This window comes from Osmerus eperlanus, chromosome 5 (assembly GCF_963692335.1).
Source record: "Osmerus eperlanus chromosome 5, fOsmEpe2.1, whole genome shotgun sequence".
NCBI classification, from domain to species: Eukaryota; Metazoa; Chordata; class Actinopteri; order Osmeriformes; family Osmeridae; genus Osmerus; species Osmerus eperlanus.
Window position 1 is genome coordinate 423,242 of NC_085022.1, and position 25,154 is coordinate 448,395.

The 25,154-nt window shown below is 51.9% G+C and overlaps 1 protein-coding gene across 1 annotated transcript in view; it reads left to right on the plus strand.

Annotated features, from left to right (window-relative positions):
- The window catches only part of lrp5 (low density lipoprotein receptor-related protein 5), an 87,829-nt gene that overhangs the window by 57,995 nt on the left and 4,680 nt on the right, over positions 1-25,154 (plus strand). Inside the window, exons 9-18 of the mRNA XM_062460863.1 lie at positions 11,919-12,135; positions 12,661-12,950; positions 14,614-14,840; positions 15,677-15,861; positions 15,940-16,263; positions 17,438-17,634; positions 18,119-18,336; positions 19,496-19,686; positions 22,771-22,980; positions 24,773-24,898. Coding sequence (XP_062316847.1) covers positions 11,919-12,135; positions 12,661-12,950; positions 14,614-14,840; positions 15,677-15,861; positions 15,940-16,263; positions 17,438-17,634; positions 18,119-18,336; positions 19,496-19,686; positions 22,771-22,980; positions 24,773-24,898 — 2,185 coding nt within the window. The remainder of the gene's footprint in view (positions 1-11,918; positions 12,136-12,660; positions 12,951-14,613; positions 14,841-15,676; positions 15,862-15,939; positions 16,264-17,437; positions 17,635-18,118; positions 18,337-19,495; positions 19,687-22,770; positions 22,981-24,772; positions 24,899-25,154) is intronic.

A 25,154-nucleotide genomic window follows, 5' to 3' on the forward strand; every position in this document is an offset into this window, starting at 1 on the left:
TCTACAATCAGCAAAGCATACCATGCGGTCCCCCGAGCAGCACTGGGTCACTCTGACCACGCCATGGTCCACCTGATTCCTGCATACAGGCAGAAGCTAAAGCGCTGTAAGCCTGCTGTGAGGACATCAAAACAGTGGACCAGTGAAGCTATGGAGGATCTGCGGGCGTGCTTGGACTGCACTGACTGGGACATGTTCACGTCTGCTACCAATAGTCTGGATGAGCTCACAGAGGCTGTGACATCATACATCAGCTTCTGTGAGGACTGCTGTATACCAACACACACCAGGGTAAGCTACAACAACGACAAACCCTGGTTTACAGCTAAACTCAGAAGGTTGAGGTCAGCGTTTAGAAGTGGGGACAAAGACAGTTTCAAGGAGTCGAACAGGTTTAGCAAGGCGGTGAGGGAGGCTAAACGACTGTACTCTGAGAGACTAAAACACCAATTCTCTGCAAACGACTCTGCTTCGGTCTGGAGAGGGCTCAGGCAGATTACCAACTACAAGCCCAGAGCCCCCCACTCCACTAACGACTCCCGCCTGGCCAATGGCCTGAATGAGTTCTACTGCAGATTTGAAAGACAATTGGACAGTCCTGAACTACCCCTTCCCACCCACGAGGCCTCCCACCTCCCCCCCTCTACAGTGACGACTCTCTCCATTCAGGAGGGTGAAGTTAACAGACTTTTCAAGAGGCAGAATCCCCGCAAAGCAGCTGGGCCGGACTCTGTCTCTCCAGCCACCCTCAAGCACTGCGCTGACCAGCTGTCTCCGGTGTTTACCTACATCTTTAACACCTCCCTTGAGACATGCCATGTGCCAGCCTGTCTCAAGTCCTCCACCATCATCCCTGTGCCCAAAAAGCCAAGGCCAACAGGACATAATGACTACAGACACGTCGCCCTGACCTCTGTGGTAATGAAGTCTTTCGAGCGCCTGGTGCTGGCACCTCTTAAATCCATCACTGACCCTCTACTGGACCCCCTGCAGTTTGCCTACAGAGCCAACAGGTCTGTGGACGATGCAGTTAACATGGCCCTCCACTTCACCCTACAGCACCTGGACTCCCCAGCATCCTATGCCAGGATCCTGTTTGTGGACTTCAGCTCTGCCTTCAATACCATCATCCCCGCCCTGCTTCAGGACAAGCTCTCCCAGCCGAACGTGCCTGATTCCACCTGCAGGTGGATCACAGACTTCCTGTCTGACAGGAAGCAGTGTGTTAAGCTGGGAACACAAGTCTCTGACTCCTGGTCCATCAGCACCGGATCACCTCAGGGCTGCGTCCTTTCTCCTCTGCTCTTCTCCCTGTACACCAACAGCTGCACCTCCAGTCATCCGTCCGTCAAACTCCTGAAGTTTGCGGACGACACCACCCTTATTGGGCTCATCTCTGGTGGAGACGAGTCTGATTATAGGTGGGAAGCAGCCAACCTGGTGACCTGGTGCAGCCAGAACAACTTAGAGCTCAATGCTCTTAAGACAGTGGAGATGGTTGTGGACTTCAGAAAGAACACAGCCCCACTCACCCCCATCACCCTGTGTGACTCCCCAGTCAACACTATGGAGTCCTTCCGCTTCCTGGGCACTATCCTCTCCCAGGACCTCAAGTGGGAACTGAACATCAGCTCCCTCATCAAGAAAGCACAACAGAGGATGTACTTCCTTCGGCAGCTGAAGAAGTTCAACCTGCCAAAGACAATGATGGTGCACTTCTACTCAGCCATCATTGAGTCCATCCTCACCTCCTCCATCACCGTCTGGTACGCTGCTGCCACTGCCAAGGACAAGAGCAGGCTGCAGCGTGTCATCCGCACTGCTGAGAAGGTGATTGGCTGCAATCTGCCTACCCTCGAGGACCTGCACACCTCGAGGACCCTGAGGCGAGCGAGGAAGATTGTGGCTGACTCCTCCCACCCTGGACACTCCCTGTTTCAGTCACTCCCCTCCGGCAGAAGGCTGCGGTCCATCAGGACCAATACCTCACGCCACAAAAACAGTTTCTTCCCTTCCGCTGTTGGCCTCTTCAACAAGGCCAAGGGACCACACTGACTCTAATGACTTCCTGCTTAAAACACACTGCTTTTTGCACTGCATTACAAAATGTTATCTTGTACATTTGTATTTTTTGTAATATTTGTATTTTTGTATTTTTATATTGTAATTTACGGCAATTTATATTTTATTTTATTGTATATTTAATTAAAGAGGGGAACCACCACCCCGGTCTGCCAGTCCAGAGGCACTGTCCCGATGTCCACGCGATGTTGCAGAGTCGTGTCAACCAAGACAGCCCTACAACATCCAGAGCCTTAAGGAACTCCGGGCGGACCTCATCCACTCCAGGGGCCTTGCCACCGCGGGGCTTTTCAACCACCTCGGCGACCTCAGCCCCAGAGATATAAGGGCTGGACTGGCAGACTGGGGTGGTGGTTCCCCTCTTTAAAAAGGGGGACCGGAGGGTGTGCTCCAACTTTAGGGGGATCACACTCCTCAGCCTCCCTGGGAAAGTCTATTCAGGGGTGCTGGAGAGGAGGGTCCGTCGGATTGTCGAACCTCGGATTCAGGAGGAGCAATGTGGTTTTCGTCCTGGCCGTGGAACTGTGGACCAGCTCTATACCCTCGGCAGGGTTCTGGAGGGTGCATGGGAGTTCGCCCAACCAGTCTACACATGTTTTGTTGATTTGGAAAAGGCGTTCGACCGTGTCCCTCGGGGGCTCATGTGGGGGGTGCTCCGGGAGTACGGGGTACCGGACTCCCTGATCGGGGCTGTTCGGTCCCTGTACGACCGGTGCCAGAGTTTGGTCCGCATTGCCGGTAGTAAGTCGAACTTGTTCCCGGTGAGGGTTGGACTCCGCCAGGGCTGCCCTTTGTCACGGATTCTGTTCATAACTTATATGGACAGAATTTCTAGGCGCAGCCAGGGCGTTGAGGGGGTCCGGTTTGGTGACCTCAGGATCAGGTCGCTGCTTTTTGCGGATGATGTGGTCCTGTTGGCTTCATCGGGCCGTGACCTCCAGCTCTCACTGGAGCGGTTCGCCTACCGAATGCGAAGCGGCTGGGATGGGAATCAGAACCTCCAAATCTGAGGGCATGGTTATCGACCGGAAAAAGGTGGAGTGCAATCTCCGGGTCGGGGAGGAGATCTTGTCCCAAGCGGAGGAGTTCAAGTATCTCTGGGTCTTGTTCACGAGTGAGGGAAGGATGGAGCGCGAGATTGACAGGCGGATCGGTGCGGCGTCCGCAGTGTTACGGGCTCTGCATCGGTCCGTCGTGGTGAAGAAGGAGCTGAGTCGAAAGGCGAAGCTCTCTATTTACCAGTCGATCTACGTTCCTACCCTCACCTATGGTCACGAACTGTGGGTAGTGACCGAAAGAACGAGATCGCGAATACAAGCGGCCGAAATGAGTTTTCTCCGCAGGGTGTCCGGGCTCTCCCTTAGAGATAGGGTGAGAAGCTCGGTCATCCGGGAGGGGCTCAGAGTAGAACCGCTGCTCCTCCGCGTCGAGAGGGGCCACTTGAGGTGGCTCGGGCATCTGATAAGGATGCCTCCTGGACGCCTCCCTGGTGAGGTGTTCTGGGCACGTCCCACTGGGAAGAGGCCCTGGGGAAGACCCAGGACACGCTGAAGGGACTATGTCTCTCGGCTGGCCTGGGAACGCCTCGGGGTCCCCCAGGAAGAGCTGGTGGAAGTGGCCGGGGAGAGGAAAGTCTGGGCCTCCCTGCTTAGGTTGCTGCCCCCGCGACCCGACCCCCGGACAAGCGGAAGATGATGGATGGCTGGATGGATGGTATATTTAATTGAATTCTAATCCCACTTAGTACTGCTAGTTTATGTACCCTTAGTATAGATAGTCCACATATTTAAATTTTAGGTCCCTATATGTTTATTGTATGCACCTTCCTGCCAAAGCAAATTCCTTGTCTGTGCAAACTTTCATGGCGAATAAATCCCATTCTGATTCTGAATTCTGGTTAGACATTTTGTCCGACTTGAGACGGCATTGAGGCTAGGTCACTGTGACATATCCATCAAAGTACCGTGAGATTGATTCGAGAACAGCCGGCTGTGTAGCCGAGCGCATTTTCTCAAGAGCAACCTCACGTGTTCTAATGACGACACAGCTATTTCATGATTGGCCAGATTCACACACGACAACTTTGATGCGTGTTTTGTATTTATTCTGACACCTTCAGTTTCGCCAATGCTCAAATCGGGACCAAACTGTTTAATTGAATTAAATATTTGTTGAAGAAAAGGTTTTAGTCCGTCTCTTCACTAACGGAAAGACTACGTTTAATTGAGTTCTGGTTGAATTATCTATCTGAAGATTGGAGAAAGAGTTTAACATAGCCCAATACATAAAATGACACATTTCAGTGCAAGTTCGGATGCGAAAACAATTAAATTCACAACCATGCAGTTAGTCAGCGATAAAGTAAGCAAACAGCGCTTGATCGGCCATGACTGACGTCAACGCAGCAAACCACGTGAAGCAGGAATGTCCGACTTTAAGGAGGCGTTTTTAACTCCTCCCCGACTGCAAGCGGCAACTGTCGCCGGTCGTTTCATGCAGCAGCAGTTGATGTCGAACGCACCATTGTGGCTACTAGTGATGGGAAGTTTGGATCATTTTACTGACTCGGTTCTTTGAATCTCGTTCAGTAAAATGAACGAATCTTTTTTCGAGTCATTCGTTCATTTCAACGGGGGGGGGGGGGAATTTACGTCCACTGCAAACATTTATCATATTTTCATGTAGGCCTATAGCCTATGTTCGTGCATGTAAACCAGCAGATACTATTTTAAATGAAATGCCTGCTTTAAAATAATGAATCATGACAGTTTGTATGATTTGAAATGGTCATTTCACAGTAACATTTAATTATCACGGCAAACAATTACACTGCACTGAACTGTAAGTAAAGTACAAAAAAGTTAAAATAACAAAACCTGTAATTATTACTTGTGAACGAATATCATACACGTCTTACTAAACCTAGTCACGCAAAAGTGAACGAGGTAAACAAATCCTTTCTGTTTCCTCTTCTGAGCCTATGCAGGTCACTTGAAAAATGATCCAAAGACCCGTCAGATGAACGAATCGTTCACCACCAACCATGTCTTTGGATCAATGTTCCGTTCTTCTGCCAACCGAGTCTTCTGATCAATGTTTTTGTTCTTTTGCCAACCGAGTCTTCAGATCAATGATTCGTTCATCTGCCGGGTATGAGTCATTGGATAATTTTTCACGTGACCTGCATAGGCTCAGTACTGGTAGCTAGAGGAAATCAAAATGATTCGTTCATTTTGACTGGTTCTTCGGGTACGGGTCTTTGGATCATTGGGCGTGTTTGAGTGTCTCTGCTATGAGGAGCTCCACAGCCTTCTCTCCAAGTCCCGTCTTTCACGGGAGCTAAGCTATTTTGGAACAAGTTTTTCTAACAGTACTGAACGTTTATTTTTACTGATTCTTTTGTGGGTGATTTGTGAGACGCTAAACTTTGATATCATATATGCATTTTCACTATTTCAACAGAACTGTCTGGAGGCTTTAACCTATTACCTCTAGCTAGCGAAATCCTAACTTAAACAATGTGAATCTGATAGCAAATAAACAGGCTAAATAGCCTACATTTCAACTATACGTAATAGCATGCCCATTCAATTTCTGCAAATACATTTATATATTTAAAACTATTTCTGTAAAGAAACTCACCTTTTGAAGTAATTATTTTCGAGGTGAAAACCAATGCGTGAAAGGCGGTGGAACGTAAGATCCCCCTGCAAAATCTCTTCTGAAACCCCAGTTTCAGCGATGCGTTGAAGTGGGCAAGCGCAACGTTGTTGCTCAGGGGCAGACTAAGGGGCAGGTTTGCTAAGGAAGAACTGTAATATTCTGTGATGACTTGTCTTTGGAAATTAATCTCTTAAGAGTCGCTTACCTTTTGGTCACATTGAACAATTTTGTATTACAAAATTATTGGAGCACAAATTTGCATTGTGTCATACAGCTTTGGTATGCTATACAAAGAATGTTTGCTTATGTTACACATCACCAATTGATTGCTTTTGTACATGTTTATAGTAGGCTAAACAATGAAAGACTAAATTATATTCCAAATTCAGTGAAGTATTTTATTTATTAAAGCTACGTTTCTGCATATGAGAAAATTGATGACCAATGACATGCTGGGGCTGAGTTGCACATGAATTACATGCATTGTCTAGGCCTACATTTATACGTGCTGGGATGCAACATTTAATATTGTGTGTGATTGAAATTCATGTAGACTACATTACAAAAGTGTCAGAAATGAGAGCAGTCCAGTGTGATCTCTCCATCTCTGGATAAACCACATAATGCACTCGAGATCCGTTGTCCTACGACCAAAGAGCGACGTAACGGCATCGTAACCCATGGTACCAAAATTAACGTATCCAGCTGACCAAGGTAGGAAGGTAGGACGTCGCGCCAACGTTGTCCACGGGACCAACTGGCAACATTCAATCTATAACGTTGCTACGACGTCGCGGCAACGGTGCCAGAAGGTAATAGCAACGTTGCCGCAATGTCATGTGTTAGTTGGGAATGTAACGCCTGCTTATCGCAGCACAGCAGAGCGCAGGGCAGCTATTTGACCGGTAAACAAATTATATAAACACTTAAAAGTCGTTTTCAAGCCATCCAGTGAAAGGGTGTATTGTTGACTTGTTGTAGCACACGAACATAGCACATCTGGCACAAATCCACCTAATTATTTAATATTTTAGCAGCGGTACTTCTCGGCAGTTCTCCATTGACTTGAATGACATCCCCGGTAAACCGGAAGTGCCATTACAACGGAAGTACAAAAAGAAGAAAAAGTGGGCAGGGCGGAATAAGGTGAATAGGTAGGGTGACCAGACGTCCTCTTTTACCCCGACATGTCCTCTTTTCGAGACCTAAAAAATGCGTCCGGCAGGGATTCCAAAATTTTCCGGGATATTTGTGTTTCTCTGGGTCTTTCACAAACTATTACGCCCTTATAAGTTTTGGAAAGGGTATCTCCCTTACGTGCCACCTTCTTGCGCGAGCTCTGACTGTAGAGAGAACTGTCATTTTGATCACATAGTGCGGCATGCAATACACGACCAGCACCCCATCTTGTATATTCTAATTATTCATGTCTAGGAAAATCTATTATGCATTGCACATTGAATCTTTTTTGTTACTAAAGCGGTAACCTTAATTACTGCCAAAACATTTTGAAGCCCTATACTCTTATACTATACTAATAATTATCAATTGGAGTATTAATAGAAAAAACAAAAAAGGTACTTGAGAAAGAAGCAGACAGAAGGGTTGTGTTATGCATTTGAAGGTTATACCGTCAAACTGACTGAAGAACGAAATGACGAAGTGAAAATATGAAGAAAGCGTGGCTAATTGGCTGGTCAATTCCCATGATGCAAGGCGGTAAATAGTGTTAAAATTTGCTGATAGATTTGCCGTTTGTTCGAAATACAAATGCAACTTCATGAATTTCTTTTTTGTAATGTGTCTGCTTAGAATGTAGTGTTTTGGCGTGGTAATTGTCATTGTTGTGCTGGTTTACCATTGTAACCATGAGTTAAATGACTGTTACGTTTGATAAGAAGAGCTGGATTATTGCAATTTGAGATCATACGCAACTCAACTCATAATCTGTAGTATCACTTGGCGAGGGCCCCAGTTCTAGGCCTGGTTGTAGTTCCCCCTCCCCCCAGTACCGGCCTGGTTCTAGTTCTACTAGTACTGGACTGGCTCTAGTTCTGCCCAGTACCGGCCTGGTTCTAGTTCTACTAGTACTGGACTGGCTCTAGTTCTGCCCAGTACCGGCCTGGTTCTAGTTCTACTAGTACTGGACTGGCTCTAGTTCTGCCCAGTACCGGCCTGGTTCTAGTTCTACTAGTACTGGACTGGCTCTAGTTCTGCCCAGTACCGGCCTGGATCTAGTTCTGCCCAGTACAGGCCTGCTTCTAGGCCTGTGTGTTGCTCTGTATCCCTGAGTGTGGGCCCATGGTGATGCATGTTCTATCGGAAGGCTCCAGTCACAGTTAGCAGAGCGTCCAGTCTGATAGTCTTGTCAGAATCACTGCAGGATGTTGATGTGGTATTTGTCTGTTTAGAAGTTTAGTAAACAGGAAACACATGCTGGGTCTGAAAGCTGTGTTAACCTTGTTATCTTCACATGATGCTTCAGGTCAACTCCTACCCACTACTACTAGTTAGTCTTTACTGCTCTCTACTGTGAAGACAGAAATAGAGAGAAAGAGACAGATGACAGTGAGGCTGTGGTAGTTAGTGATGTTGTTATTGGTCTCAGAGGACAGAGTGTGAAACAGAGAGGAGGGAAGGGTGGGGAGGAGAGAGAATGGAGGGAGAGAGCACAGGAAGAGAGGAGAGAGAGAGAGGAGGGAGAGAGAAGAGGGGGAGGGGAGAGGGGTGGAATGGTGGGGAGGGAGAGAGGAGAGAGACAGAGAGAGAAAGGGGGTGAGGAGGGGAGGAGTGATGGGAAGTGAAAGAGCAGTAGGGACATTCTGTTTGAATTAAGGCTTCGCTGTTCTTGGCTTTACGTGAAGACGAAACGGCAGATAAAAAGATAACATCATCTGTTGCCGAGTCGGGCCTCTGAAGACTGGGCCAAACCTCCAGCGCAGGCCTCTAATATTTCAAAGAATCTCACATTGAATAGGGCGGCCTGGGGGGGGTCAGAATGGGTGGGGCAGGGTTAGGGGGAGGGTAATTGATAAAAATCTGCCAGGTAAGTGAAGTGGCAGTGTTCATCGGATGGAGGCAGTGGGCTGTGAGGTTCAGGTGTGTGTTTGTGTATGTCTGTGTGCGTTTGATTTGTTTACCTCTCTTCATGCAGTTCGGGACCGTCACCAGTGTGAATGTGTCAATGATGGCATTGAGCAGTTCATCTATCTCTAAAGTTCAAAGCTTTCTTGATTTTCTTTTTACTTCACTTTTTGTTGCTGACTAACAAAAAACTGGTACACTAATTAGCAGACTGTCACGTTTGTATTGAATTATTTATCCCACTCACTTCAGATACAAGACTGTTTCTTTAATTAGTAGAGTGTTCCTTTAGTTGGCTGTTTTACCTCCAGCTCCAAGACTGTCCTTTCCAGTTGCTGGAGTGTGACTCAGGCCCTCAGCCCGTCACAGAAGCCTGCAGATTGAATTAGTGGCGCCTGGAGACACAGAGGAGCAGAGCGCAGCTTCACAATCAGCCTCCATTGAAGCCTGACTTCTCTCTGCATCTCTGATTAGACTTTTGTGTTTTTGGTTTTGTTTGTTTTGTAACGTTTTTCCTCGGTCAAGAAAATGGGGGTTCTCACACGATATAGAAAAGCCCTCCCTCTACATGATTCTCCTTGACAAACCAGACCAGAGACGGAGAGAGACAGCTTCGTTCATAGGAGAGGGCCATGTCTAATTGTCTCTCAGGAAATGAAAAGCATTTTTGTAAAGCAGGAACGGCTTCATGCTGGCAGGAGCGCCTCTGCATTTGTTTGGTTTGGTTTCTTGATTGGGCCCAGAATCCGGCTGGGTCAGAACTAGATAGAAATACAGCCCAGTAGAAATACAGCCCAGTAGAAATACAGCCCAGTAGAAATACAGCCTAGCATCTCATCCATCTGTGTCTGGCCTCAGAATGTCACAGCCTGTTTTCACAACAGAGTTGTTGTCTTGTTTTGACACATTTATTTGTTGCCAACCTGAAATGTCTATCTTGACAGAAACATTTTCTAATACTTGTTCAGATGTTTGCTTATAGAGGTCATGGTTTCCCTCGATTACTGTTTGTTTGAGCAATTCACACAGCCTGGAGGCGTGTGTGTGTACGAGTGTGTGTGTGTGTGTATGAGTGTGTGTGTGACCTCAGCAGGTCTGTTCTGGGATAATTAGCCGAGGCAGCTGGGCTGCCTGAGCATCACAGAGGGGCCTGTGTCCACTGGCAGCCATGCGTTTACCCACACAGTCCCAGGACACCCCCCCCCCCCCCCAGGATACCCAACCCCTCCCTCCTACCCCCTACCTCCTATCCTCTACCTCCTACTCCCTACCCTCTACCTCCTACCCCCTACCTCCTATCCTCTACCTCCTACTCCCTACCCTCTACCTCCTACCCCCTACCTCCTATCCTCTACCTCCTACTCCCTACCCTCTACCTCCTACCCCCTACCTCCTATCCTCTACCTCCTACTCCCTACCCTCTACCTCCTACCCCCTACCTCCTATCCTCTACCTCCTACTCCCTACCCTCTACCTCCTACCCCCTACCTCCTATCCTCTACCTCCTACTCCCTACCCTCTACCTCCTACCCTCTACCTCCTACCCTCTACCTCCTACCCCCTACCTCCTATTCCCTACCCTCTACCGCCTGCCCTCTACCTCCTACCCTCTACCTCCTACCCTCTACCTCCTACCCCCTACCTCCTATTCCCTACCCTCTACCGCCTGCCCTCTACCCTCTACCTCCTAACCCCTACCCACTACCCTCTACCTCCTACCCCCTGCCTTCTACCCTCTACCCACTACCCTCTACCTCCTACCTCCTACCCCCTGCCTTCTACCCTCTACCGCCTGCCCTCTACCCTCTACCTCCTAACCCCTACCCACTACCCTCTACCTCCTACCCCCTGCCCTCTACCCTCTACCTCCTAACCCCTACCCACTACCCTCTACCTCCTACCTCCTACCCCCTGCCTTCTACCCTCTACCGCCTGCCTTCTACCCTCTACCCCCTACCCTCTACCTCCTACCCCCTACCCTCTACCCCGTAAGCGCTTTTCTCCGCCCACTATACCATACATTGCAAGAATTTAAACGCGCAATTGAATGGGCCTCCTTCTCTCTTTCTATCATGGATCAGCCACCAAAGTCAAAACAGCGAAGACTGTTTGAAATGATCCTGATGTCAATATTTGTAATGTAGCGAGGAGTTTAACAACTGCTGGAATGGAATGTGAACGCTGAGTCGGAGATTCAATGTAATCTTTGATTTCTTCCAGTAACTGTAATATTGCATGGCTGCTTAATCTGTAACGCGTAATGATTTTGTGTTCACTCAACTCAAAAAGTGTGAAAATTCTTTGTCCTATGTCTTCATCTTGATCGGGTTACGGCTGCCATTACACCAGGAGGCATATGCGCATCCTGGTTTACGCCTTTTGTAACAGGCAGAGAATTTTCACCGCAAAATAGAGGTGCGCTTTCACAGGCGGTTTTTGTACATACCGCGGAATACATAATTAGGCGCACTTTACGCATCCCCTCCCATCTCTTTATAGGAAACTCCCACTTTCCCCTTGACCCTCCCGTGAATGCATATGCATGACACGGTAAAGTGCAATTTGCCATTTTCAGTTCCCGCGACAGGCAGTCTACGCTTTTACCTCAGTGCGGCATGTTTGTGCATACCTCGCCATTCTTTTACACGCAAATTGCGAAACAAATACGCCTGAAGTGGGCGCAAAAGCGTTAGTACATAAGGCCCTCAGTGTGCAAGCCCTAACCTTAACCCATGTCTGGAGACGCTGAAATACTCCTGCAGCTGACATCAGTTAGCTCAAATCTACCAACTTGCAGCTATTTGCAGCCTCTGTAACAGTAATGCAGGCTCAGGGTTGAGCAGACTGTAATTGCTGCTTTCAGAGAAATTAGACACAAGCCTGTCCTCCCTCCCATCTTGTGTGTGTGTGTGTGTGCATGCGGGTGTGTGTGTGTGGTTCCCCATGTTCCTCATGTTTTTGTTTTTGATTGGCTGTATAACTTGAGACAGCTCTCAACTTATTCTCAACAATTTCAAACCCTGCCACCTTGTACAGACCTTGTGTGTGTGTCTGTGTTTACTTCAATAAGCGCTCTCCCTGCCCCTCAGGTGATGAACGTGGATGGCTCTGACAGGAGGGTGCTCCTGCAGGACAAGCTGCCCCACATCTTTGGCTTCACGCTGCTAGGTGACTTCATCTACTGGACCGACTGGCAGCGCAGGAGCATCGAGAGGGTGCACAAGACCCAGGCTATACGAGAGATCATCATCGACCAGCTGCCCGACCTTATGGGCCTGAAGGCCACCAGGGTCACAGAGACCTTTGGTAAGGGGGAGGAGCAGGAGGAAGAGGAGGAGCGGGAGGAGTAGCAGGAGGGGGAGGAAGAGGAGGAGGAGGAAGTAGAGGAGGAGGAGGAAGAGGAAGAGAAGGGGGAGGAGTAGCAGGAGGGTGAGGAGGAGCGGGAGGTAGAGGAATAGCAGGAGGAACAGGAGAAAGATGAAGAGGAGGAGCAGGAGGGGGAGGAGCAGGAGAATAGGAGGAAGGGGTAGAGGAGATAGTGGAGGAGGAGGGGGATTGAAGTAGGGAGAGGTACAGGGAAATGATGGAAGTTAAAAGTGAAGGAGAGGGTGTAAGTAGAGAAGAAAAGAAGAGGGATAAGGGATGGTGTGGTTTGATGAGGGGATGTCCACTAAGACCTTTGGTGAGGCGAGAAGGACAAGTCGTTGATAAGAGACCTGTGGAGAGATAGTAGCTACACATGCAGTGGTGCTTCAAATAGGGATGTACGTCTACACACACACAGAACAAAGTTACACTGACCTATCACCATTCCCCCCCGCCCCCATCCAGGTACCAACGGCTGTGCGGAGGTCAACGGGGGTTGCAGCCACCTGTGTTTCCACCGTCCGCAGGGTCTGCGCTGCGCATGCCCCATGGGCCTGGAGCTGCTGAGCGATCTGCACACCTGCGTGGTTCCTGAAGCCTTCCTCCTGTTCACCAACCGGGCCGACATACGCAGCATCTCCCTGGGCACCAACAGCAACGATGTGGCCATACCACTCACCGGCGTCAAGGAGGCCTCCGCACTCGACTTTGACGTCTCCGAGAACCGGATATATTGGACCGATGTCAGCACCAAGGTGAGGGGAGGAGGAAGAGAGAGAGGAGGAGAGGGAGGTGGAGGAGGAAGAGAGGGAGGAGGAGGGGGAGGAGGAGGAGGAGAGGGAGGAGGAGGAGAGAGAGAGGGAGGAGGAGGAGGAGGAGGAGGAGAAGGAAGAGGAGGAGAGGGAGGAGGAGGAGAGAGAGAGAGGGAGGAGGAGGAGGAGAAGGAGGAGGAGGAGGAGGAGAGGGAGGAGGAGGAGAGGGAGATGAGGAAGAGAGAGAGGGAGAAGGAGGAGGAGGAAAGGGAGGTGGAGGAGAGGGAGGTGGAGGAGGAAGAGGGAGGTGGAGGAGGAAGAGAGCAAGAGGGAGAGGAGGAGAGGGAGGAGGAGGAGAGGGAGGAGGAGGAGAGAGAGAGAGGGAGGAGGAGGAGGAGAGGGAGGTGGAGGAGGAAGAGAGGGAGGAGGAGGAGAGGGAGGAGGAGAGAGAGGAGGAGGAGGAATAAGAGAGGAGGAGGAGGAGGAGAGGGAGGAGGAGGAGAGCGAGAGGAGGAAGAGAGAGAGGGAGAAGGAGGAGGAGGAAAGGGAGGAGGAGAGAGAGGAGGAGGAGGAGGAGAGCGAGAGGAGGAAGAGAGAGAGGGAGAAGGAGGAGGAGGAAGAGAGGGAGGTGGAGGAGAGGGAGGTGGAGGAGGAAGAGAGGGAGGTGGAGGAGGAAGAGAGGGAGGAGGAGGAAGAGAGCAAGAGGGAGAGGAGAGGGAGGTGGAGGAGGAAGAGATGGAGGAGGAGGAAGAGAGCAAGAGGGAGAGGAGAGGGAGGTGGAGGAGGAAGAGAGGGAGGAGGAGGAAGAGAGCAAGAGGGAGAGGAGAGGGAGGTGGAGGAGGAAGAGGGAGGTGGAGGAGGAAGAGGGAGGTGGAGGAGGAAGAGAGGGAGGAGGAGGAAGAGAGCAAGAGGGAGAGGAGAGGGAGGTGGAGGAGGAAGAGGGAGGTGGAGGAGGAAGAGAGGGAGGAGGAGGAAGAGAGCAAGAGGGAGAGGAGGAGAGGGAGGTGGAGGAGGAAGAGGGAGGTGGAGAAGGAAGAGAGGGAGGAGGAGGAAGAGAGCAAGAGGGAGAGGAGGAGAGGGAGGTGGAGGAGGAAGAGGGAGGTGGAGGAGGAAGAGAGCAAGAGGGAGAGGAGAGGGAGGTGGAGGAGGAAGAGAGGAAGGAGGAGGAGGAGAGCGAGAGGAGGAGGAGAGAGAGGAGGAGGAGGAAAGGGAGGTGGAGGAGAGGGAGGTGGAGGAGGAAGAGAGGGAGGTGGAGGAGGAAGAGAGGGAGGAGGAGGAGGAAGAGAGGGAGGAGGAGGAAGAGAGCAAGAGAGATAGGAGGAGAGGAAGGTGGAGGAGGGAGGTGGAGGAGGAGGAGAGGGAGGAGGAGAGAGAGGAGGAGGAGGAGAGCGAGAGGAGGAAGAGAGAGAGGGAGAAGGAGGAGGAGGAAGAGAGGGAGGTGGAGGAGAGGGAGGTGGAGGAGGAAGAGAGGCAGGAGGAGGAGAGGGAGGTGGAGGAGGAAGAGAGGCAAGAGGAGGAGAGGGAGGTGGAGGAAGAGGAGAGGGAGGTGGAGGAGGAGGAGAGGGAGGTGGAGGAGGAAGAGATGGAGGAGGAAGATAGCAAGAGGGAGAGGAGGAGAGGGAAAAGGAGGAGTTTGAGTGTGGTGTGTCCTCTTGCTGTCCTTCAGACGATCAGCAGAGCCTTCATGAACGGAAGCTCTGTGGAGCACGTCATCGAGTTCGGCCTGGATTACCCAGAAGGCATGGCGGTGGACTGGATGGCCCGGAACATTTACTGGGCCGACACCGGCACCAACAGGATCGAGGTCTCCAGGCTGGATGGGCAGTACAGGCAGGTCCTGGTGTGTAAGGACCTGGACAACCCTCGCTCCCTCGCCCTGGACCCTGCCAGAGGGTGAGAACGACCTCCATAGGTTCACCTGGGGCTCAGAGGCATGCCAAGCCATAGAGAGATACCTACAAATGTCAGAGAACAAAATTTGACCCCGATAAAAACCCTTCCTCCAACCAGCACTCTCCCCAACCCCAACAACAGCACCCTTTACAACCCCAACAACAGCATGTGGATTTCCTGTAGCTACAGACTACTGTGTTCCTTAAGTACACCTCACGTCTCTGGGTGTGGCTGGCCTCCTACTGCTCCTCTAACTCTTACTGGCAGGTTGTCGTCTGTGTAGCAGGAACACACTCACACATGCTCACTGCACACACACCGCACAACGCCCACACACACACACATGCTCACTGCACACACACCGCACAACGCCCACACACACACACACTTTCACACTTGCTTGTGCCGCAGTCTTCACATGCCACTCTGGCGGTGATGTCATAGCCTGAGGCAGGCAGCAGTCATGCTTGTTCTCTTCTAGTAAATCTGTACAACATGTCCCTCCCCCAATGAAGTGGCAGAGAAGCCAACTGCCATTCACCAAATTACGCTCCATTCCAGTTAGTGTGGGAATGCAGACATGTGGCCTGTGGGTGGTGCTTTGATGGAGGGGGAGGTGACGGGCGTAGGGAACACCGCTCCAGTGTGCTCATACCTGCCTGGTGTTCCAAGTATTCTAGCTTCATGTTTGGTGCTTCTCAGCTTGAGGCACATCATCCCATCCATCCCCACTGCCAGCCCAATCCTAAAATCCTCTTGGTTGTGGTTCTGAGGCAGTGTTCTGGTTCTGAGGCAGTGTTCTGGTTCTGAGGCAGTGTTCTGTGTCGGGTCGGCAGGTTCATGTACTGGACAGAGTGGGGCGGCAGGCCTCGCATCGCCCGTGCCCACATGGACGGCAGCAGCATCGTCACCCTGGTGGACAAGGTGGGCCGGGCCAACGGCCTCACCATTGACTACACTGACCAGCGACTGTACTGGACCGACCTGGACACCTGCATGATTGAGTCCACCAACATGCAAGGTAACCCGAACACTTTGATAGACCTGTAATTTCCTCCACCCTACTTCCTCCACCCTAAACCCTTCCTCCTCCCCCCAGGTCTTCAGAGGGAGATTGTAGTGGATGACTTGCCCCACCCGTTTGGCCTCACCCAGTACCGGGACTACATCTACTGGACGGACTGGAACCTGCGCAGTATTGAGCGCGTGGACAAGCGCAGCGGTCTGAACCGCACCGTGGTGCAGGGCCAGCTGGAGTACGTCATGGACATCCTGGTCTTCCACTCCTCCCGCCAGAACGGCACCAACCAGTGTTCCCAGGGCAACGGGAACTGTGCCCACCTCTGCCTGGCGTCTCCCTCTGGAGCCCAGTGCCGCTGCGCCTCCCATTACACCCTGGACCCCAACGGACGCAACTGCAGCTGTGAGTCCCTCATAGACTGGGTTAACCTAACCCCTCTAATCCTGCATAAACTGGGTTAACCTAACCCTCTCATCCTGCATAGACTGTGTTAACCTAACCCTCTCATCCTGCATAGACTGGGTTAACCTAACCCTCTCATCCTGCATAGACTGGGTTAACCTAACCCTCTCATCCTGCATAGACTGGGTTAACCTAACCCTCTCATCCTGCATAGAATGGGTTAACCTAACCCTCTCATCCTGCATAGACTGGTTTAACCTAACCCTCTCATCCTGCATAGACTGGGTTAACCTAACCCTCTCATCCTGCATAGACTGGGTTAACCTAACCCTCTCATCCTGCATAGACTGGTTTAACCTAACCCTCTCATCCTGCATAGACTGGGTTAACCTAACCCTCTCATCCTGCATAGACTGGGTTAACCTAACCCTCTCATCCTGCATAAACTGGGTTAACCTAACCCTCTCATCCTGCATAAACTGGGTTAACCTAACCCTCTCATCCTGCATAAACTGGGTTAACCTAACCCTCTCATCCTGCATAAACTGGGTTAACCTAACCCTCTCATCCTGCATAAACTGGGTTAACCTAACCCTCTCATCCTGCATAAACTGGGTTAACCTAACCCTCTCATCCTGCATAAACTGGGTTAACCTAACCCTCTCATCCTGCATAAACTGGGTTAACCTAACCCTCTCATCCTGCATCCCCTGATCATACGGCATACAGGGATAAATGGATTGATTGAAACATTGATTGAAAAATGTATCGATCTTAACCCTTCACCAGTCTTGGCTGGTGAAGGGTTAGGGTTAGGTCCTGTCTGTTCCTGTTGCAGAGCTCCGTCTCTCCAGAGACCCTGTTTACATTCTAGTGAGCTGATGACTTCCTGAGTCATGGGGCGCTGGCTGGAGTTGGTGTGTGTGTCTGTGTGTGTATGTGTGAGTGTTTATATGTGTTTATTTTTGGACCCCTGACCTCTGTCCCAGCCCTACCGGCCTAACCCCAACCCTAAACCCAAAACTAAACCCAAAACTAACCAAACAGTCACTGTGCCAGCCATCCCTATATTCACCCACTTTTCTCCTCTTCCACCTTTCCACCATCACCCTCCTATATACACATCCCACCTCCTTGCTCCTCTCCTTTCCCCTCCCCTCCTCCCCTCCTCCAGCTCCCTCCAGCTTCCTGCTGTTCAGCCAGAAGACCTCCATCAGCAGGATGGTTTTGGGGGAGCAGAGCCCGGATATCATCCTGCCCATCCATGTTCTGAAGAGTGTTCGGGCCATCAGCTATGACCCCCTGGAGCAGCTGCTGTACTGGGTGGACGGGCGGCAGAACATCCGCCGTGCACGCGACGACGGCACGCAGGTCAGAAACTGAACCATCGTGTTCCTCCCAGTCATAACATTATGATATTATTTATATCAAATTGATTTATATTAAGAAAACAATAAGGTGACATGAGGTAATACTTGAGTGTAATACTTGATACTTGATACTTGATCTACTGATGATCATATGCCAGTGGCAATCAGCATGTCCATAACTGATCAGATGAAGTTAGTGAAAGCATCAATCAGCATGTCCATAACTGATAGATGAAGTTAGTGAAAGCATCACAATACACATCTGTTTATGTATGTGTAACATTTTTCTGGTGTGTGTGTATAAAGTATCACATCACTTATTCCTGCTTTTATAATACCCATACATCCCCTCCCCACATCCTCATACACCCCCCTCCCTTGCTGTTCCTCCATTCTTCCCTCACTCCCTCCATCTCTCCCTTCCTTCCTCTCCCTCCATCGCTGTCCTCTCTTCCCTACATCTCTCCTCCTCCTCCCCCCCCCAGTCCTCCGTGGTGGTGTCCACCTTGCCTCCAGCCCCCCAGCAGAGCTCAGAGAAGCAGCCCCATGACCTGAGTGTGGACCCGTACAGCCGGCGCCTGTACTGGACATGTGAGACCACGAACACCATCAACGTCCAGCATCTGGATGGGGAGGCCCTGGGGGTGGTGCTCAGGGACGAACACGACAAGCCCCGAGCCATCGTCGTCAACGCAGAGAAAGGGTGAGGGGGGCGGGGGGGGAGCATGGTTGATTGCAGGGTTACGGAATGAATCTCAGCACATCTTCCAATGCCTTCAAATACTTGAGGTACATTTGGTTCAGTTGGTGCAGCTAGTAGAAGTGATATTATCTCTGCAAACCCAGCCCACCCAGTGTGTCAGGAGAAGCACATCAAATGCACCTCCAGGACTTGAACTAAAGCTGTTTTGGACCTGGTCTGGAGGGCTGGAAGGTTCTGAAAGGTTCTGGCTGAACTAGGCCTGTCACTGCACCCCTCTACGCTGTGGTTGAAACAAATGTTGTTTTGAATGTGGTAGACTTGGAAATAAAAAGCAGAGGGAATTCAAAAAATGAAAAAATATGCAGGGACCAAAATAGTTCCTTGTGTTTCTTTATGAAATGTTTCAGAAGGATGCCACTGTGTAAATATAGTACAGTTAGCTCTGCTGATCTGGGTGGGAAGGTCCTCCAGCAGGGTAATTAGTGGGTGATCAGGTGAGGGGGGTTTTGAGGGCAGTTAGGAGTGGGAGGGGCTGTGGACATGGATGGGAGGGGCTGTGGACAGAGTTTATTTGCTCTTGATCGGCCAGGGAACCACAGGACCTCAGAGAGCAGGAGACAGGAGGAGGAGGAGGCAACCATGTGTGAAACAGATGGTGGCTGTTTGGGTGCTCTCCTCTTTGCCTTGGCTCCTCCTCCCCTCCTCTCCTTTCCTCTCCCCTCCTCAGGGAGGTTGGAGGCCTCCTCTGTAACACCGTGGTTCTACTGCTGAAACGTCTCTACTAGTGAGTCCCTGCTCTGAGTGGGAGAGACAGGAGCCAGACGGATCTGAATGACTAACAGATGAGAAGCTGTGTTGTCTGCCGAGATCTCCTGCAAACAACAGTTGGAGAGAAGCTGACATGTTATAACCCAGGACAGTCAGACTGGAAAGCTGTCGTCCTCCAGACACAAGCCAAGCAGACTTCACACTCAGTTTCCTCTCAGTTTACTCTTATAATGTTTACGGTTCTGTTTTCTAACCCTGTTTTGTCTCTCCCTCCCTCCATCCATCCCTCCCTCTATCCATCACTCCCTCTATCCATCACTCCCTCTATCCTTCTGTCCATGCCTCCCTTCCTCTATCCCCTCCCTCTGTCTCCCTCCCTCCCTCCCTGTAGGTACATGTACTTCACCACCATGCAGGAGCGCTCAGCCAAGATCGAGGGGGCGTCTCTGGACGGGACGGAGCGAGAGTCTCTGTTCACCACGGGGCTGATCCGGCCTGTGTCCCTAGCGCTGGACAACAAGCTGGGAAAGCTGTTCTGGGTCGACGCCGACCTCAAACGCATCGAAAGCAGCGACCTCACCGGTGAGCACACCAACATTGAGTCAAAACATGACTATTAAATCAACAAATATTGTTGATTTAAAAAATATAATTTAAAAGTGGAAGAGAGAACGAATTAAGAAGAGTACATTCGTATAAAATAGAAAACAGGGTAGACTGGACTGCAAATCTGCTGAGCATGTAAATGCTGCCACTCTGTCTCTAATGGGACACAACCTGGTCTAGTGGCTTATGTTGCCCCCTATGGTTCACATGCAGTACTTCAGTCACAGAAGGTGTAGCTTCTCGTTCCCTGGTGTCTGTTTATCCTCAGCCTGAACCTGGCTGGGCTGGGGAGCTAGGGGGCTGGCTGGCTGAGGGGCTGGGCAGGGGGGCTGAACTGGGGGCGGGCTGTGCTGGGGGGCTGTGCTGGGGGGCTGAACTGGGGGCTGGCTGTGGGGCTGTGTTGGGGGGCTGGCTGGCTGGCTGGGGGGCTGGCTGGCTGGGGGGCTGGGCTGAACTGGGGGGCTGGGCTGGGGGGCTGGGCTGAACTGGGGGCTGGCTGTGGGGCTGGGCTGAGGGGCTGCTGGGGGGCTGTGCTGGGGGGCTGTGTTGGGGGGCTGGGCTGGGGGGCTGGGCTGGGGGGCTGGCTGTGGGGCTGGGCTGCTGGGGGTCTGCTGGGGGGCTGTGCTGGGGGGCTGGCTGGGGGGCTGTGCTGAGGGGCTGGCTGGTGGGCTGGGCTGGGGGGCTGTGCTGGGGGGCTGGCTGGGGGGCTGTGCTGGGGGGCTGGCTGGTGGGCTGGCTGGGGGGCTGAACTGGGGGCTGGCTGTGGGGCTGGGCTGGGGGGCTGGCTGTGGGGCTGGGCTAGGGGGCTGCTGGGGGGCTGGGCTGGGGGGCTGCTGGGGGGCTGGGCTGGGGGGCTGCTGGGGGGCTGGGCTGGGGGGCTGGCTTGGGGGCTGGCTGTGGGGCTGGGCTGGGGGGCTGGGCTGGGGCTGGCTGGGCTGGGGGGCTGGGCTGGGCTGGGCTGGGGGGCTGAACTGGGGGCTGGCTGTGGGGCTGGGCTGGGGGGGCTGGGCTGGGCTGGGCTGGGGGGCTGGGCTGGGGGCTGGCTGTGGGGCTGGGCTGGGGGGCTGCTGGGGGGCTGGGCTGGGGGGCTGGCTGGGGGGCTGTGCTGGGGGGCTGGCTGGGGGGCTGTGCTGGGGGGATGTGCTGGGGGGATGTGCTGGGGGGCTGGCTGGGGGGCTGTGCTGGGGGGCTGTGCTGGGGGGATGTGCTGGGGGGATGTGCTGGGGGGCTGGCTGGGGGGCTGTGCTGGGGGGATGTGCTGGGGGGATGTGCTGGGGGGCTGGCTGGGGGGCTGTGCTGGGGGGCTGTGCTGGGGGGATGTGCTGGGGGGATGTGCTGGGGGGCTGGCTGGGGGGCTGTGCTGGGGGGCTGGCTGGGGGGCTGTGCTGGGGGGCTGTGCTGGGGGGCTGGCTGGGGGGCTGTGCTGGGGGGATGTGCTGGGGGGCTGGCTGGGGGGCTGTGCTGGGGGGATGTGCTGGGGGGATGTGCTGGGGGGCTGGCTGGGGGGCTGTGCTGGGGGGCTGGCTGGGGGGCTGTGCTGGGGGGCTGTGCTGGGGGGCTGGCTGGGGGGCTGTGCTGGGGGGATGTGCTGGGGGGATGTGCTGGGGGGATGTGCTGGGGGGATGTGCTGGGGGGATGTGCTGGGGGGATGTGCTGGGGGGATGTGCTGGGGGGATGTGCTGGGGGGATGTGCTGGGGGGATGTGCTGGGGGGCTGGCTGGGGGGATGTGCTGGGGGGATGTGCTGGGGGGATGTGCTGGGGGGATGTGCTGGGGGGATGTGCTGGGGGGATGTGCTGGGGGGATGTGCTGGGGGGCTGGCTGGGGGATGTGCTGGGGGGATGTGCTGGGGGGATGTGCTGGGGGGATGTGCTGGGGGGATGTGCTGGGGGGGTGTGCTGGGGGGATGTGCTGGGGGGCTGGCTGGGGGGATGTGCTGGGGGGATGTGCTGGGGGGATGTGCTGGGGGGATGTGCTGGGGGGCTGGCTGGGGGGATGTGCTGGGGGGATGTGCTGGGGGGATGTGCTGGGGGGCTGGCTGGGGGGATGTGCTGGGGGGATGTGCTGGGGGGATGTGCTGGGGGGATGTGCTGGGGGGATGTGCTGGGGGGCTGGCTGGGGGGATGTGCTGGGGGGATGTGCTGGGGGGATGTGCTGGGGGGATGTGCTGGGGGGATGTGCTGGGGGGATGTGCTGGGGGGGTGTGCTGGGGGGATGTGCTGGGGGGCTGGCTGGGGGGATGTGCTGGGGGGATGTGCTGGGGGGATGTGCTGGGGGGATGTGCTGGGGGGCTGGCTGGGGGGATGTGCTGGGGGGATGTGCTGGGGGGATGTGCTGGGGGGCTGGCTGGGGGGATGTGCTGGGGGGATGTGCTGGGGGGATGTGCTGGGGGGATGTGCTGGGGGGATGTGCTGGGGGGATGTGCTGGGGGGCTGGCTGGGGGGATGTGCTGGGGGGATGTGCTGGGGGGATGTGCTGGGGGGCTGGCTGGGGGGATGTGCTGGGGGGATGTGCTGGAGAGCAAGGTCTGTGAAGGCCAGGGGCCTCATGTATAAAAGTTTCCGTGACGGCCCGCACATTCTCACGTCAAGTACATTTTTATACATCACACCGTGTGCGTGAAAACCGGCGTACGCAAGCTTTCCGTGTGTACTCATCGTTTATACAGGAGGCCCCAGGCCTTGTTTGGTCTCACATGTCTGCCATCAATCCAGCATACCTGGCTTCAATCCAGCATACCTGGCTTCAATCCAGCATACCTGGCTTCAATCCAGCATACCTGGCTCCTGGGAGGAGGGAACTACTCTAGTTCTTCATCTGAGCCTGTCTGGTTAGGAGGAGCCAGGGGGGAGGACCAAGCAGTCAAAACAATACGCCATCTGGGACCAGTTATTTCAAAGTTCAAAAGTTTCATAAACTGTAACATTGTCAGTGTAATATTTTCATTAATAATACAGTCTAGTTTACATTTAAGCAGATGCTTTTAACCACAGCGTCATACAGGTGTTTGTGGGAAGGAACCCAAGTCCCCTTCTGATGATGTCACCCTCCCTCCCTGCAGGAGCCAATCGCATTGTGCTCCAGGACTCCAATATCCTGCAGCCTGTGGGGCTGACCCTGCTGGGGGAGCACCTGTACTGGATCGACCGGCAGCAGCAGATGATCGAGCGCGTGGACAAGCTGACGGGCGATAAGCGGACAAGGATCCAGGGACGCATCATCTACCTGACCAGCATCCACGCTGTGGAGGACATGGAGCCGGCAGAGTTTGGTACGCCCCCGTGGATCAGGCTTACATTAGAATCTAACACTGTATAGCAATTGTCGTGAAAAATCTTCTACGTCTTCAATCAATATCAACATTTTAAAACAGCACTGAAACTCAGCAAAGTTTGACGCGAAGTGTTTATTAGAATTCAGAGTGACAGAGATTCCAACAAACGTGAGCAAGATCCAGGGATCACACTGAAGTTTTCTCCGGACATTTCACTTTTATAGTTTTTTCCCCATTGTATGGCAATATGGTACAATATTTGTTGGTTACATATACATTAGGCATTCTTACACAGTGGGTTTCCAATAGTATAGCATGTACTAAAAGTGATTACAAGTTTAATTAAATCCATAATCATTACCCATCTTCATAAATAGAACAGTGTGATGTTTTTTCTACAACACAATGTGGATAACAGTTTAAATTAGTGGTGTAACGATGCACTCAGTTCACGATTCTATACATATCACGATACTGGGTTCACGATACGATACACATCACGATATTTTGAACAAAATTAAACTGAAATTCAATTGACAGCTTTATTTCCAAAACGTTAAAACATTTCCAAAATTTTCTTTGTTGTACATACAACTTGGATGGGATCAAACATCGTATTGTCATATTGCCATAACTCTACGATACATCTTGTTCAATTTTTGCATTGTGATATATTGTGCCATGATATATTGTTACACTCCTACAGTAGATATATTGTTACACTCCTACAGTAGATATATTGTTACACTCCTGTATAGTGTAACCTCTAGTTGAAATGTTTGTTAGCTGTGTGTGTGGCTGTCGTGTGTGTTAATAATAGTGTCAATAATAATAACTATGACTAAATATGATCAACAGTTTTATCATATTCAGAAGCCAGGGGTCCGTTTTTCGTACGCCGCTTATTAGATTGGAGATCTAATGGCACATCCAAGATGACATAATCTTGGGTTAGATCTGGCTAATTCGGTTCTTCAAACACCCTTGTTGTTTATGATTAGTATAGCTGGATTGAGTTATACGTTGGTCTGAAAGGGGGTATGTATCGATAGTAGAAACCTTGATCAGCAACGCTGCTATTGGCTGCTCACCATGGCCAAAAAGAGTGCCCCGTTTTTTTCCGCAACAACAGCAAGAGCTTGCTCGAAGGTTACTCCGAATTTGAAGATGTAATTAGAACGGCAGGGAACACCTTAAAGTCTACAGAATCCAGGAGAGAGGGCTGGCAAAGAGTAGCAGACTAATTAAATGTATAGTAGTGACCATAGATTACAGTAGGCTAGGCCTATTTGTTTTTGTATTTGCTTATTTTCATAATTACACTGTTTATCATCTTTAATGTCATATAGCCTAATTTAATGTGGTTCCAACAAATTAATGCTGTAAATGACACCCTCACGAGAAAACCGATAGGCTGTCTCTCAAAAACTATAGTAGCCTGTCTCGCGGTGCTAAATTATCAACAGGTTGTTGTTGGAAAAACGGACAAGACATGGCTGTGACAGACTTCCTGTATCACCTCTGCTTATAAAGTTGCAATTAAACATTGTTTACATAAAATAAACCTGCTCCCGAGCAGGTTTAAGCTAAAGGACTTGTTGCTATGACAGCAAGTTCTGAATGAGCTTCGAAGAACCGAAAAATCCAAGATAATGACAAATCGTCAACAATCAAATCCAGCTAACTGAGTTAGCAACGCACCAAGAACGGGCCCCTGAGGCATTTGGTCTATGTCACTGTTGTTGCTGGATGGTATGGGATGTTGAATGCTCATTGTCTTTCCCTCCAGTGTCTCATCCCTGTTCCCGTGACAACGGAGGATGCTCCCACATCTGCATCGCCAAAGGCGATGGGACGCCTCGCTGCTCATGCCCGATGCACCTGGTACTGCTGCAGGACCTGCTCCACTGTGGAGGTACACACACACACACCACACACACTGCTGCAGGACCTGCTCCACTGTGGAGGTACACACACACACACCACACACACTGCTGCAGGACCTGCTCCACTGTGGAGGTACACACACACACACCACACACACGCATACACCACTCATAAACATACACACCACACACACACCACTCGTACACACACACACATACACACCACACACACACGACTCATACACACACCACACACTCACACCACACACACACACCACATACACA